Below are 15,018 nucleotides of genomic sequence, written 5' to 3' on the forward strand. Positions count from 1 at the left end.
TGTTTTTTTCCCTTACCTGTGGGTGTCTTTCTCCTAGTATTTCTTCAGAAATCTGCAAAGCTTTTTCATACATCTTCTGTGCCTGTGATGGCTGCTTGGACAACAGAAGGTACCGAGCATAGGCATCTAAGCACATGCCAAGGAGAAGGTGCGTATTGATTTTCTCTTCCACTAAGCAGGAAATAAAAACAATGCGGATATAACAGCTACAATAAAGAGTCCATTAATGCAAAGAACCACAAATATTTTGATGTCACTGGAGAGCAGTCCTAAAATATTTTGAAGGTGTGAAGTTGTATCCCCGATATACAATCTTGTAAAATGATGTTGCCTCAATAAAAATATTTAAAATAAAGAGGTACTCCTAACCTCACTTTTTGTTACACAAAAGTGACAACTTAGGTGGAATAACATCCAGTTAAGGGCTGTGAGTATGGCACACAGTAGGGTACCATTTGACCAAGACCTAAGTAAGACTGAACCCACACTTCAGTTAAAATGTTGAAAATGGCAGATAGTTTCCTCAACATCCTATCCAAGACTAACATCCTAGCTATTCACAATCAGTAGGACAATAAAACACAAGACTTCACGTAAGAATTGAAGGAAAACATCTTAGTAGGAGACCAGGTTCTACAAACGGCAAGTAAAAAGGCAACCACTATTAACTGAGCCTATCCACAATCCTTTTTCGCAACAAAAGGAAACAGGGATACCCATCTTCAAGGGCCCTCTTTCATACCACAACAACATGAAGAAACAGCGAAAATCCCCAGTGCAAGCAGAGGATGATCAAAGGAGTCCGGAGGGGCCGGAGCGATAGCACAGCGGGTAGGGCATTTGCCTTGCACGCGGCCGACCTGGGTTCGATCCCCGGCATCCCATATGGTCCCCCAAGCACCGCCAGGAGTAATTCCTGAGTGCAAAGCCAGGAGTAACCCCTGAGCATCGCTGGGTGTGACCCAAAAAGCAAAAAAAAACAAAAACAAAAACAAAAACAAAGGAGTCCGGAAACCTCAAGGGGCGCTTCCTACAAACTTGACCTCTCTGAGAAAGAATTCAGAGTTGAAATCCTCAACATGTTCAATGAACTCAATGCAAAGATAGACAACTTTAAGGAAGACCTGGCAGAAACAATACAACAGACAGCCGACAAAATACAGGAAGAAATGAGAGCAGAAATAAAAAACCTTCAAAAAGAAATGAAGGATTTGGTACATGAAATCAAAAACTCTCTGGCTGCCCTCAACAATAGGATGACTGCAGCCGAAGACAGAATCAGTATGCTTGAAGATGAGCTGCAAGAGGCCTACAGGCAACAACAAACCATGGCAAGAGACCTCAAAATAGCTCTAGCCAGAATCAGAGTCCTAGGGGATGATTTCAAGAGGAACAACATTAGAATCATTGGACTACCAGAACCACAGGGAACCAACCCCAACGAAAAAGACACAGTCAAACAAGTCATTGCGGAAAACTTCCCATAGCTGGACAATGTGGGCATCCAGATTCAAGGCGCCCGAAGAGTGCCAGCTAAAAGAGATCCTAACAGAAAAACCCCAAGACATATCATAGTTACAATGATGGACATCGTTCAGAGAGACACAATACTGCAAGCAGCAAGGTCCAAGAAGGAAATTGCATACAAGGAGCACCCCTTAGACTCACAGCAGATCTATCAAAGGAAACCCTCCAAGCTCGAAGGCAATGCTAGGATATAGTGAAAAAACTCAATGAAATCAACGCTTCACCAAGAATACTTTATCCGGCTAAACTCTCATTCAAACTAGAAGGAATCATACAGTACTTTGGGGATAAACAACAGCTCAGGAACTTCATAGACTCAAAACCAAACCTAAAAGAAGCACTAAAAGGGCTATTGTAAGACAAGAACAACCCCTACAAGCACAACAAACCCTTGCACAAAGATGGCACAAAATCCCATAACAATAATCTCCCTTAATGTCAATGGTCTGAATTCACCAATTAAGAGACACAGACTGGCAAAATGGATTCAAAGACTGAACCCAACATTCTGCTGCCTGCAAGAAACACAGACTCAAAGTCAAAGGATGGAAAACAATCCTGCAAGCAAACAACTCCCTCAAGAAAGCTGGGGTGGCATTACTAGTATCGGACAACATAGACTTCAGGTTGAAAAAGATTAGAAGGGATAGTGAAGGCCACTTTTTATTAATCACGGGATGTGTACATCAGGAAGAAATCACACTCCAAAATGTCTACGCACCCAATGAGGGACCAACTAAATACTTACAACAGCTGCTAAGAGACCTTAAGAAGGACATCTCGAGCAACACAATAGTAGTTGGAGACTTCAACACCGCACTGTCTCCTCTGGACAGATCAAGAAGATTAAAACTCACCAAGGAAATACTGACTTTGAAGGAAGAAATAGAAGAGAGAGGGCTAATAGATCTCTACAGGGCTTTATATCCCCAAAAAAGGAATACACATTCTTTTCCAGTGCACATGGAACATTTTCCAGAATAGACTATGCGCTAGGCCACACAGCATACCTCAACAGAATCAAAAAGATAGACATTGTACCAGCTATCTTTTCAGACCATGATGCACTGAAGATAAAACTTAATCGTGGACAGATGCAGAAAACCAAATCAAACACCTGGAAATTAAATAGCTCGATACTGAACAATGAGTGGGTCAGGAAGGAAATCAAGGAAGAAATCAAAAGGTACCTAGAAACAAATGAGAATGAAGACACGAGCTACCAGAACCTGTGGGACGCAGCTAAAGCTGTTTTAAGGGGAAAATTTATAGCTCTGCAAGCATATCTCAGGAAGGAAGAAAGGGCCCACATAAATAACTTGACTTCACAGCTCAAGACGTTAGAAAAGGACCAACAAAAGGAGCCCAAACCAGGCAGAAGGAAAGAGATAATAAAACTTAGAGCAGAAATTAATGACATGGAAACCCAAAAGACAACCCGAAAGATCAATGAAACCAAGAGCTGGTTCTTCGAGAAAATAAACAAGATTGATAAACCACTAGCAAGACTCACAAAGAAAGAGAGAGAGAGAACCCTTATAAGCCGAATCAGAAATGAAAAGGGGGACATCACAACAGAAACCAATGAAATTCAAAAGATCATCAGAGACTACTTTGAAAATCTCTATGCCACGAAACAAGAGAACCTAGAAGAAATGGATAAATTCCTCGACTCCTATAATCTCCCAAGGCTGAACCAAGAAGACCTGGAGTACCTGAATAGTCTAATTAACATCAAGGAAATTGAAATGGTAATCAAAAGTCTTCCCAAAAACAAAAGCCCTGGTCCAGACGGATTCACTAGCGAGTTCTTCCAAACATTTAAAGAGGACCTTTTGCCAGTCCTTCTCAAGCTTTTCCAGGAAATTGAAGAAACAGAAACCCTCCCTAACAGTTTCTATGAGGCTCATATCTCCCTAATACCAAAAGCAAACAAAGACACCACAAAAAAAGAAAACTACAGGCCAATATCCCTGATGAACACAGATGCGAAGATCCTCAACAAAATATTAGCAAATAGAATTCAACAACTCATCAAAAAGATCATACACCACGACCAAGTGGGATTCATCCCGGGGATGCAAGGATGGTTTAACATCCGGAAATCAATCAACATAATCCATCATATCAACAAAAGAAAAGATAAAAATTATATAATCATATCAATAGATGCAGAGAAAGCATTTGACAAGATCCAGCATCCGTTTATGATGAAAACACTCGCCAAAATGGGTATAGAAGGGACCTTCCTCAAATAGTCAAAGTCATTTATCACAAGCCTATGGCAAGCATTGTCCTCAATGGGGAAAAACTAAGAGCCTTCCCTCTGAGAACAGGGACGAGAGAAGGATGCCCACTCTCTCCACTTCTGTTCAATATAGTACTGTAAGTACTTGCAATAGCGATTAGGCAAGAAAAAGATATTAAGGGCATTCAGGTAGGAAAGGAAGAAATCAAGCTCTCACTATTCGCAGATGATATGATACTATACCTAGAGAACCCTAAAACCTCTACCAAGAAACTCCTAGAAACAATAGGTCATACAGTAAAGTTGCAGGCTATAGAATCAATACCCAAAAGTCCATTGCTTTCCTATATGCAAATAATGAGAAGAAAGTGACCTGAGAAAAGCAATCCCGTTCACAATTGCGCCTCAAAAAATCAAGTACCTCGGAATCAGCTTAACAAAGGAGGTAAAGGACTTGTATAATGAAAACTATAAAACACTACTTCAGGAAATAAAAGAGGACACAAGGAAATGGAAAGACATCCCCTGCTCATGGACTGGAAGAATTAATATTGTCAAAATGGCAATTCTCCCCAAAGCATTGTACAAATTCAATGTGATCCCTATAGGGATACCCTTGACATTCTTCAAAGAAATGGAGCAAGCGCTCCTGAAATTCATATGGAACAATAAGCCCCCACGAATAGCTAAAGCAATCCTTGCGAAAAAGAAAATGGGAGGAATCAACCTCCCCAACTTCCAACTCTACTACAAAGCGGTAGTCATTAAAACATCATGGTATTGGAACAAAAGCAGAGCTGCAGAACAATGGAATAGGGTTGAATACTCTGACATACACCCCCAAATATATGATCATCTAATCTTTGATAAGGGAGCAAGAAATGTGAAGTGGAGCAAGGAAAGCATGTTTAACAAATTGTGCTGGCAAAACTGGACAGCTACATGCAAAAAAATGGGCTTAGACCTCCATCTATCACCATGTACAAAAATCAGATCAAAGTGGATTAAAGACCTCAACATTAGACCAGAATCCTAAGGTACATTGAAGATAAGGTTGGCAAAACCCTCCAAGACATTGAAGCTAAAGGTATCTTCAAAGCTGACACTCCACTGGCCAAGCAAGTGAAAACAAAGATAAATAAATAGGACTATCTCAAACTAAGAAGCTTTTGCAACTCAAAAGAAACAGTGACCCAAATACAAAGACAATCTACAGAATGGGAAAGGATATTTATGCAGTACCCATCCGATAAAGGGTTGATAACAAGGGTATACAATGCACTGGTTGAACTCCACAAGAAGAAAACTGCCAACCCAATCAAAAAATGGGGTGATGAAATGAACAGAAACTTTTCCAAAGAAGAAATCCGAATGGCTGAGAGGCACATGAGAAAATGTTCAACATCACTAATTATCAGGGAGATGCAGATCAAAACAACAACGAGATATCATCTCACACCACAGAGACTGGCCCACATCCCAAAAAACAAAAGCAACCGGTGTTGGCGTGGATGTGGGGAGAAAGGGACTCTCCTTCACTGCTGGTGGGAATGCCGACTGGTTCAGCCCTTTTGGAAAACAATATGGACGATTCTCAAAAAGTTAGAAATTGAGCTCCCATTTGACCCAGCAATACCACTCCTGGGAATATATCCCGGAGAGGCAAAAAGGTATAGTAGAGATGACATCTGCATTTCCATGCTCATTGCCGCTCTGTTTACAATAGCCACAATATGGAAAAAAACAGAGTGCCCAAAAACAGATGATTGGCTAAAGAAACTCTGGTATATTTACACAATGGAATACTACGTAGCTGTCAGAAAACATGAAGTCATGAAATTTGCATATAAGTGGATCAACATGGAAAGTATCATGCTGAGTGAAATGAGTCAGAAAGAAAGAGACAGACATAGAAAGATCGCACTCATATGTGGAATATAAAGTAGCTGAGAAGTACAAGCTTACAATGTTGCGATTCCTGGCAGACATTTCTCTGGACTTAGTTACTAAAATACTAAAATACAGAAATCCAAAACTATGCTGCTGCTAGTGTGGCCTCCTGACCTCATATCTCTTCATTCTCAGCAATGGAAAACAAATTACCAAATGCTTTCTTTTCAGCAGATCGACTTTAGGGGGGAGAAACTCCAAATCAATAATAGTGAATTTTTTTTTGTTTAAATATTGAATGTAATCAAAGTAAAGTGAAAGTAAAGTGAAATTTACCAGTTACACATGCGGGGTGGGGGGCTGGAGAGGTGGGGGAAGGGGGGAGTTATATCGTGATTCTTGGTGGTGGAATAGGTGCACTGGTGAAGGGATGGGTGTTTGAGCATTGTATAACTGAGACTTTAACCTGAACGCTTTGTAACTTTCCACATGGTGAATAAAAGAATTTAAAAAAAATGTTGAAAATTACTTTCGGTTTGAAGCTAATATTGAAGACAGACTCAAGAGTAAATTAAATAACAAAAAGTGAAACTATTTAAAAATATTAAAGCATTGCAATGAGAAGTCATAACACTCAGAATCCCTAAATGAAAAGCTATAAGCTGAATTTAGTTTTTAATTTTTGAAGAAAAATCATCATCATCACTTTCATCCTGCTGATCAACGATTTGCTTGAGCGGGCACCAGTAATGTCTCCATTCATCCTAGCCCTGAGATTTTAGCAGCCTCTCTTTACTCATCTTTCCCAACAGTGCTGCACTGGAGGCTCTTTCACGGTCACGGAAATGAGACCCAGCATTGTTACTGTATTTGGCATATTGAATACACCATGGAGAGCTTGCCAGGCTCTGTGCTGTGGGCAGCATGCTCTCGGTACCTTGCCAGGTTCTCTGAGAGGGAGAACTAGGCTATAAGAGGTCTTGAGGCTGCGACTGGGGCCTCGCACTTCTGGGAGCTTTGTTTTATAGTCTCTGGATATCTCTCTCTCTCTCTCTCTCTCTCTCTATATATATATATATATATATATATATATATCTGGATTTTGGCCGTTGATGGGATTACACAGCGCCTAGGCAGTTTGTGGGTGTGGCTGCCAAGCTACTGGAAAATGTTTTCATATATATATATATAAAATATATAAATCCTATATTTGTAGGATTTATTTATGTAACATTTAGAACTGTATCTTAATTCTTTAAATTTATAGATCTATAAAAAGATATACATAGCTTGAGGGACCAGAGAGAGCACAGTGGACAGGACCCTTGCCTTATACACAGCCAACCTGGGTTCAACAGAAGAAACTTAAATGTATTCAAAATAAAAGTGTTGCCAGAGAATCAACTCTAAAGGAGATCTAGCCCATGTTATTTTATAGATCCTACAACTTTCAACAGATCATGCCCATGTAATACAATACTTATTCCAGAACAAATATAAAACATGTCTCAATTATATTTATATAATTCTGTAATGACAAACAGAAGAAATAAACTATGAATCTCACATTTGAAAAAAAATGGAAAAGTTCTAAATGAGTGAAGATAATAGCACAGAAAGCTCTACCAGTACCAACCAGCTCTGAAACCTCTTGGTTATGGAGGTAAATGAAATACCTGGAGCATGCACGCACACACACACACACACACACACACACAATCCAGCAGTATACTGAACTATTCCTGGCTTTTCTAAGTTTATATCCTTCCTAAGGAGCCAGTGATCCAATGAGTGATCCAGGTTTCCTGAGTTCTGTAATCCACTCCAGCAAACTGGAACCTGAGCATCCTGAGACCTTCTGACCTTGTGCCAAGTGGTCAAAAGCACAAATTAAAATCTGGGCATGTGACTTACATCTAAAATGTAGGGTATCTTGGGATACTAAGCCCTTTATTTGTGTAATCTGATGCTATTACACAATAGCATCTGAGCAGATAGTATTATAATTGAATTGAATCTTCTGGTGGTATCCAAGAATTGCTAATGTAGGTAGGCCTTCACATATGACACAATCACCTTGGTAGTGGGTTCACTGTCTTATGACAATAATATAAACTAACAGTTTTTGAGCAGCTAAAACTTTTTTATTCTTTCAGTCAATAATTACTGAGCCTTTACTATGTGTCAGGCACCATTCCATATACCAAAGATTTAGCAGTTAACAAAATAGATGAAATATCTATTCTTCTTTCATAGGGAAAGTCCTAAAAATAAACAAAAATATACTTCAGAGGCAATATGAACAGACACACACAATAAATACTCCACAGTCTTACTTTCAAGGGTGAGGAAAAGCTAAAAGAACACCAAGATGGAAAAGATGATTGTTTTAAAAATAAGCAGGATTATATGTGGATGGACATGGAGAGTAACATGCTAAGTGAAATGTGTCAGAAAGGGCCGGAGCGATAGCACAGCGGGGAGGGCATTTGCCTTGCACGCAGCCGACCTGGGTTCGATCCCTGGCATCCCATATGGTCCCCCAAGCACTGCCAGGAGCAATTCCTGAGTGAAAAACCAGGAGTAACCCCTGAGCATCGCTGGGTGTGACCCAAAAAGCAAAAAAAAAAAAAAAAAAAGAAAGAAAGAAAAAAAAAAGAAATGAGTCAGAAAGAGAAACAGACATAGAATGACTGTGGAATATAAAATAACAGTATGAGACTAATACCCAAGGACAGTAGAGACAAGGACCAGGAGTATTGGTCCATGTTTGGAAACCTGCCTCATGTCCTGGAGGAGAAGGCAGTTGGTATAGAGAAGGGACCACTAAGTCAATGATGGTTAGAGGGATCGATTAGGATGGGAGATGTGTGCTAAAAGTAGACAATCATCAAATATGATGGCCTCTCAGTATCTGTAATGCAAATCACAATGTCCCAAAGTAGAAAGAGAGTAAAAAGGAAACTGCCTGCCATAGAGGCAGGGGGTGGGGTGGAGTGGGGATGGCAGGAAGGATAGTGGGGATACTGGTGGTGGGAAAGTGACACTAGTGGAGGGATGGGTGTTCGACCAGTATATGACTGAAACTCAATCATGATAGTTTTGAAACTTTATCTCGTAATGATTCAATAAAAAACTTAAAAAGTAAAATAAACAGGCATTCCTGGGGAGGTAATACTTTAGAAGAGCACTAAACGAAAAGAGCACTAAATAAATGAGCAATGAAAGATACGGAAAAAGTCTAGTAGATAAAACATTAACAAGATTTTGATTTCAATAAGATTGGAATATATAAAAACAGTAAGGAAACAAGTGTGGAGAGACTGGAATGAGCTAGGAGAGAGCAGTAGTATGATAATGTAGAAGAGGTATGTGAGAACCAAGTAAGACACTCTACTGTCAAATATAGTATATATCAAGTATAGTATCAAGTATACTATCAAGTATAATAGAACACTATACTATCAAGTAGGACACAGGGATTCTGAAACTGAAGGAAAACAAAGGCACTGAATTCTTACAAAGTCATTTATCCCTACTATAGGGATAAAAGATTGTATGAGACAAGTGAAAAGAGAGTAAAGTGGGCAAGGCACTTGCAGTGCATGTGACTAGCCCAAGTTTGATCCCTAGCACCACACAGATTCCTGATCCCTTCCAGGAGTGATTCCTGAGCACAGAGCCAAGATTAAACCCTGAGCACTGTTGGGTGTGGTCCGGAAAAATAAAGCCTACATGAGAAAAGGAAGAAGGAAAATCAGAGATAGTTAGAGGTGTCTAAGCAAGGAAAAAATGATGGCCTGCACCCAAGTATTGAATTAAATACTACCTCCTGTGATGTAAGAGAAGGAAGGGTGACCTGTGAGGTGTTCCAGAAGCCAGGAGAGTAAATGTTTTCAGTAGTGATAACCTGGGTCAGAGCTATGAGTATGTATAGTAGATAAGGATTCAAAAACTAGTGACCTTGATAAGGAAAGCATCACCAGAGTGACAGAAAAACATTATGAAAGAAGAAAGAAGAAAGTATCTGTCATAGAGGCAGGCTGTTGGGGGGCGAGTGGGGAGTAGAAACAGGGAACACAGGTGGCAGGGAAAGGAAAGGTACACTGGAGAAGCAATGGATGTTAGAACACCCTGTGACTGAAACCTCATCCTGAGCAACTTTGTAACTGTGTATCTCCCTTGATTCAAACTTTTAAAAGGAGGGAAAAAAAAAGACCCAAAAAAGCCATTTGTTACTCAGACAGATAGTAAAGAAAAAAAAGAAAAACTGATAACTGGAGCAACAGTACAGCAGGTTAACTTGCACGCAGCCCACCTGGGTTTGATCTCCAGCACTGCTCCCCGAGCACTGCTAGGAGTGAGCCCTGAGTGCAGTCAGGAGTAGGCACTAGGTACATCAGGTGTGGCCCAAAAACAAACGAAAGAATACAATTAGAGGCAACTGATAGCACACAACTCTTCCAGGGCATATCTTTAGAGAAAACTGACAGCCATTCAGGAAGTTCATTAGCTCTTGGATAAATGTGCAATAGGCGTTACTTAATGAATGTCAAGTTTGACAATTCCCAATACTTTCAACCACAAAGAAAACGAAATGGTCAAAGCTAGAGCGCTTCCTACTTAGCCCATTTGGTCTCCAGTACAGTTCTTTATGCTTATGCTTATCTATATTCTTAGAATAGAGAGACACAAAAGCATGAAACTTCTCATTGTCTTCCTTAATTTAATATGTCTGGGCCAGAAAGTAATTATTTCACACTTTTACTGCGAGCAAGAAATATAATAAAAAGCCTCTCTTTATGCTCCAATTACCCAGCTTCATTATTCCACTAAGAGTTCACAAATTATGAACATGTTGTAAAGTAGATATTTTGAAAAAGTGGTAAAATCATTAAACATCTTATTCCCTACCCTCTGCTCAGACTTTAAAATTATCTCATTAATTTCCAAAATGGAAACTCCATCTCCTCATTCCATCCATATCTCAGATACTTTCCCTTTAACAGCAGAGAGCACTACTCAGCAAAAAAGATGATAAGACAAGGACCAAAGTTCCTTACCTGACAAAATGTCTTCTGCAACTTCCTTTTCTCTTTCCATTTTTCTCTCTAGAGTTGAAATGCAGAATTCATAGCCAGCATGGGCAAATTCCTGTCTGTAATACAAAGATTAGCAAGCCGCTGTTCACCTCTTCACAAACTCCTCTATCCTCATTTTCCAGATTTGGGTTTGAGCATTATTAAAAACAAAGTATAAAATGAGAAGAAAGAATGTTTATTCTCTAAAGGAGAATCTACAGTTACTTTTTAAAAAGAGGCTGGGCAGGGGCAGCTTTTAGAAGTAATCAGTTTAGTCTAAAGATACAAAATGATGCTATGGTTTTAATAACTGATATGACAGTTTTCATCATCCTCCCACTAATAGTTTCAGAAAAGTCAGTCTTGGGCCAGAAGGATAGTACACCATGTAGGGCAACTGCCTTGCATGCAATTGACCTGCTTTCAATCCCTGGCATCCCAAATGGTCCTCTGAGCACTGCCAGGAGTAATTCCTGAGTGTAGAGCCAGGAGCAACCCCTGAGCATCGCCAGGTGTGACCCCAAACCACCATCCTCCAAATAAGTAAGTTTCTCTATTTGTGAAAGCCTCGCACCTGTGCAAAATAATATTAATATGACGAGAATGTTAAAGTCCCAATACAGGAAGGATAGCAGCTACTTCTATTACATTCAATTTCTTGAGAGCTTAGCTTTATATTTCTTCCAATCTGTAGGTCTTTGATGAAAGTATCCTTTATCAAAACACAACTCCCAGGCAGGGTAATACAGCTGAATGGCAGAGGACATGCTCTCAGGTGTAAGTTTCTGGATTTGATTCCTAGGCAGCAGCAAGACAAAATACCACAATGTCCTGGGGGGTTAGCCTAAACCTGAGTCAAATGGGAAGGGCACCCAAGCAAGGAGACTTGTTTCAAACAGAACAAATGCCAACTGCTGGTTCTGCAGAGATGCACAGGAATATGACAAAAATTCCTTCTCCATGCTGAAGTTCAGTTTTGATCTGTGCATGATTTTGACTCTAATTTTCTTCCATTTTGGTGTGTGGGTGGCACACCTGGGCTTATTCCTGGCTCTTCACTCAGGGATCACTCCAGGCAGTGCCTGGGGGACCATATGGGGGGCAGGGGATTATACCCAGGTCAGCTGTGTGCAAAACAAGCACCCAACTCACTGTACTATTGCTCCAGTCCCTGACTCTTAGTTTCCTTTAGTTTTTTGTTTTTGACCAGATGTAGCACTACAAAGCTCATCTCTTCCCAGGGGAGAACAAATGACCCACTGTTCTACTTGTCACTTAAAAGAATAAAAGCTTCCCTTCTATTCCCCATACCCAAATTTTGACATGATTGTCCTGTCCAACCAGGACACAGAGCAAGAGGTGCTCTAAGATGCTCCAGTTAGAGCAAAATATCTACCAACAACCTAACACTAGCCTTCCTAAGCTCAGGATCTAGCCATATTTTCTCAGTTTTATGCTTCTCTTATAAAATTAAATCAAGGGACCAGAGCGACAGTACAATAGGTAGGTTCATACTATCTAAGCGGGAGACCCAGGTCTGACTACCGCATCCCATATGGAATACCATATATTCCCTAAACACAACCAGCGACCTCTGTGCAGAGCTGGGAACAGCCCTCAAGCACCATCGGGATGGCCCCCAAAAGTTCAAAATTTGAAGTCAAAGGCTCTGAGAAGTTCTAGCTTATCTAGTACAGAACCAAAATGCAGGGAGGGAGACTTAGCTGGGTTATGCATTGAAGACGCTGATATCTAGGGCAACAGGGACCAGAACCAAGACCCTGGTCTCAATGCACATTCTTCTCACTGCACTAGGCTTGATGTCATTCCAAATCTCTGATACCAATGAAAAAGAGAATGATAGCAATGAAATAGGGAAGAAAAAGTCTTAATTCTATCCTTAAATTCACTAAAAAAGTAAGTAGAAAAGTTCGCTACTTATATTCTACATGTTTCTTCTTTGAATTCCATGTAGAGAGAATAAAAGGCTTCAAGTCTATTCTTTGGTATTCCTAACTTTTGACATCCAAACTTGTTTTCTTGAATTCTCATACAGTTCTGTAAGAATTTAGACTCACTTAAGGTTTTATTTATTTTTTGCTTTTTGGGTCACATCCAGTGATGCACGAGTTACTCCTGGCTATGCACTCAGGAATTACTCCTGGCAGTGCTCAGGGGACCATATGGGATGCTGGGAATCAAACCTGGATTGGCCACATGCAAGGCAAACGTCCTACCTGCTATGCTATTGCTCCAGCCCCAAGACTCAACTTTAGTTTTGAAGAAAAATTGGGGGGGGGGGGCGGGCTTTGAGCCACACTCAGCAATGTCAAGGCTTACTTTTGGCTCTGCACTCAGGAATCACTTCTGGAAGAGTTCAGGGGACTACAAAGGGTGCCAGGAATTGAACCGGTGTCAGCTATGTGCAAGACAAGAACCCTACACACTGTACTATCTCTCTCGCCCTCACCTAGTATTTTTAAATTAGCACTGTCTTCTTATAGTACTTAAAGATCTCCTCTTCAAGATATTTAGCCTCCCTGAAACTTAGCTACTCTAGTGTCTCCATATTCTTTAAAAATAGTTCCCACTGAACTAGCTACTGAGACACCCATATAACAATTCCCTATTTAACATTAGATCTAGTAACTGGTTTCTCATTATACCTATTGGGTTTTGGGTCACAGTGCTCAGAGATCATATGATGCCAGTGATTGAAGTAGATTTGGATGTACGCATGTCAAGTGCCTTAAACCTCTGTACTCTCCAGCCCTACCAAAGTGGCTTCTTCAAAATGTATTTTCTCCAGAAGCCAGTGCAAGTGTATAACAGGTAGGGTGTTTGCTTCACACACAGCTGACCTGGGTTCAACCCATGGTATCCCATCTGGTCCCCAGAGCACTGTTAGGAGTGATCTCTGAACCCAAAGCCAAGAGTAAGCTATAAGCACCACCAGGTATAGTTCCCCAAAAATTAAAGGACAAAATGTATTTCCTCTATCACTTTTACATGGCTTCTCTCTCTTCATCTAAGAAGAGCTAAAGTTCTAGCTAAAACTTCTAGCTGAACCATCCCCAGTTCAAACAGAAAATTGCTTAGTTTTGTCACTGAGCAGCCAGAGATGAGGGCTCCACAACTCTATTAGCAAATTAAAGGAAGTAGCAAGAATGAAAATTAAAAAGCTTGAAGATTTCAAAGATACACACTTCTGAGTAATAACACCAACTTTAATGAAGACCCAAATGATTACAAGTAAGTGAAGATTACATAATACTCTACTAACAAAAGTTTTCTCCCACAGCCTTTTCTCCTGGTTGGAGACTACATTCTATTTTTTTTTAATTTATTTATTTTTAATTAGTGAATCACCATGAGGTTACAGCTACAGATTTATACATTTTTGTGCTCATGTTACCCCCATACAAAGTTTGAGAACCCATCCCTTCACCAGTGCCCATACTCCACCACCGGTACACCCAACATCCCTCCTACCCTCCCCAATCCCATCTCCCCCCACCCCACCCTGCCACTGTGGCAGGGCATTTCCTTTTGTTCTCTCTCTCACATTAGGTGTTGTGGTTCACAATAGAGGTGTTGAGTGGCCACTGTGTTCAGTCTCTAGACCACATTTAGCCCTCATCACCCTTCCCCCGCATGGCCTCTGACCTCATTATACTTGGTGATCCCTTCTCTGAGTTGCCCTCTCCCCAGAATGTGAGGCCAGCTTCCAAGCCATGGAGTCAAACTCCTGGTACTTATTTCTACTATTCTTCTATTCTTGGGTGTTAATCTCCTACTCTGTTATTCTATATTCCACAGATGAGTGCAATCTTTCTATGTCTGTGGAGACTACATTCTAAATTCTGACTATACTTACTTGTTCTGAGCAGCATATATACTGGCCAGCTTTAGAGAGATTTCAATTATTGCATTGTCTTCCTGTTAGAAAAAAATAAAATGAAAGAAATTCATGAAAAATTAACTTTCCTTAAGGATTATAACATCAACTCCTAAACGGACTTTGATCTAAACAACAAAGTATTTATCTTTTTTAAGTAATTAGGCAACTAGGAATTCCTCAGCTACCATGACTTTCTACATCAATGAGAATCTGGCAATTTTTTTACGAGGTCCAAGTAGGGAAAAATTTACCTTTTATTGCTGGAGATTGAGCAGAATTTTTAGGAAACAAGATTTCTTTTTTAAATTTTGGTTTTTGGGCTACATCCAGTGGTGCTAGGGTTTCCTCCAGGTTCTACATTCAGGGATCAG

The 15,018-nt window shown here is 40.2% G+C and overlaps 1 protein-coding gene across 4 annotated transcripts in view; it reads right to left on the reverse strand.

Annotated features, from left to right (window-relative positions):
• The window catches only part of TTC19 (tetratricopeptide repeat domain 19), a 30,418-nt gene that overhangs the window by 6,963 nt on the left and 8,437 nt on the right, over positions 1-15,018 (reverse strand). For all 4 annotated transcript variants that reach the window (XM_004616304.2, XM_055138004.1, XM_055138002.1 and 1 more), the window contains 3 exons: positions 14,624-14,685; positions 10,729-10,823; positions 17-171 (listed from right to left, as the gene is read on the reverse strand). In XM_004616304.2, the coding sequence (XP_004616361.1) occupies positions 17-171; positions 10,729-10,823; positions 14,624-14,685 (312 nt within the window). The remainder of the gene's footprint in view (positions 1-16; positions 172-10,728; positions 10,824-14,623; positions 14,686-15,018) is intronic.

The sequence above is a fragment of the Sorex araneus genome, chromosome 5 (genome assembly GCF_027595985.1).
Source record: "Sorex araneus isolate mSorAra2 chromosome 5, mSorAra2.pri, whole genome shotgun sequence".
Taxonomy (NCBI): domain Eukaryota; kingdom Metazoa; phylum Chordata; class Mammalia; order Eulipotyphla; family Soricidae; genus Sorex; species Sorex araneus.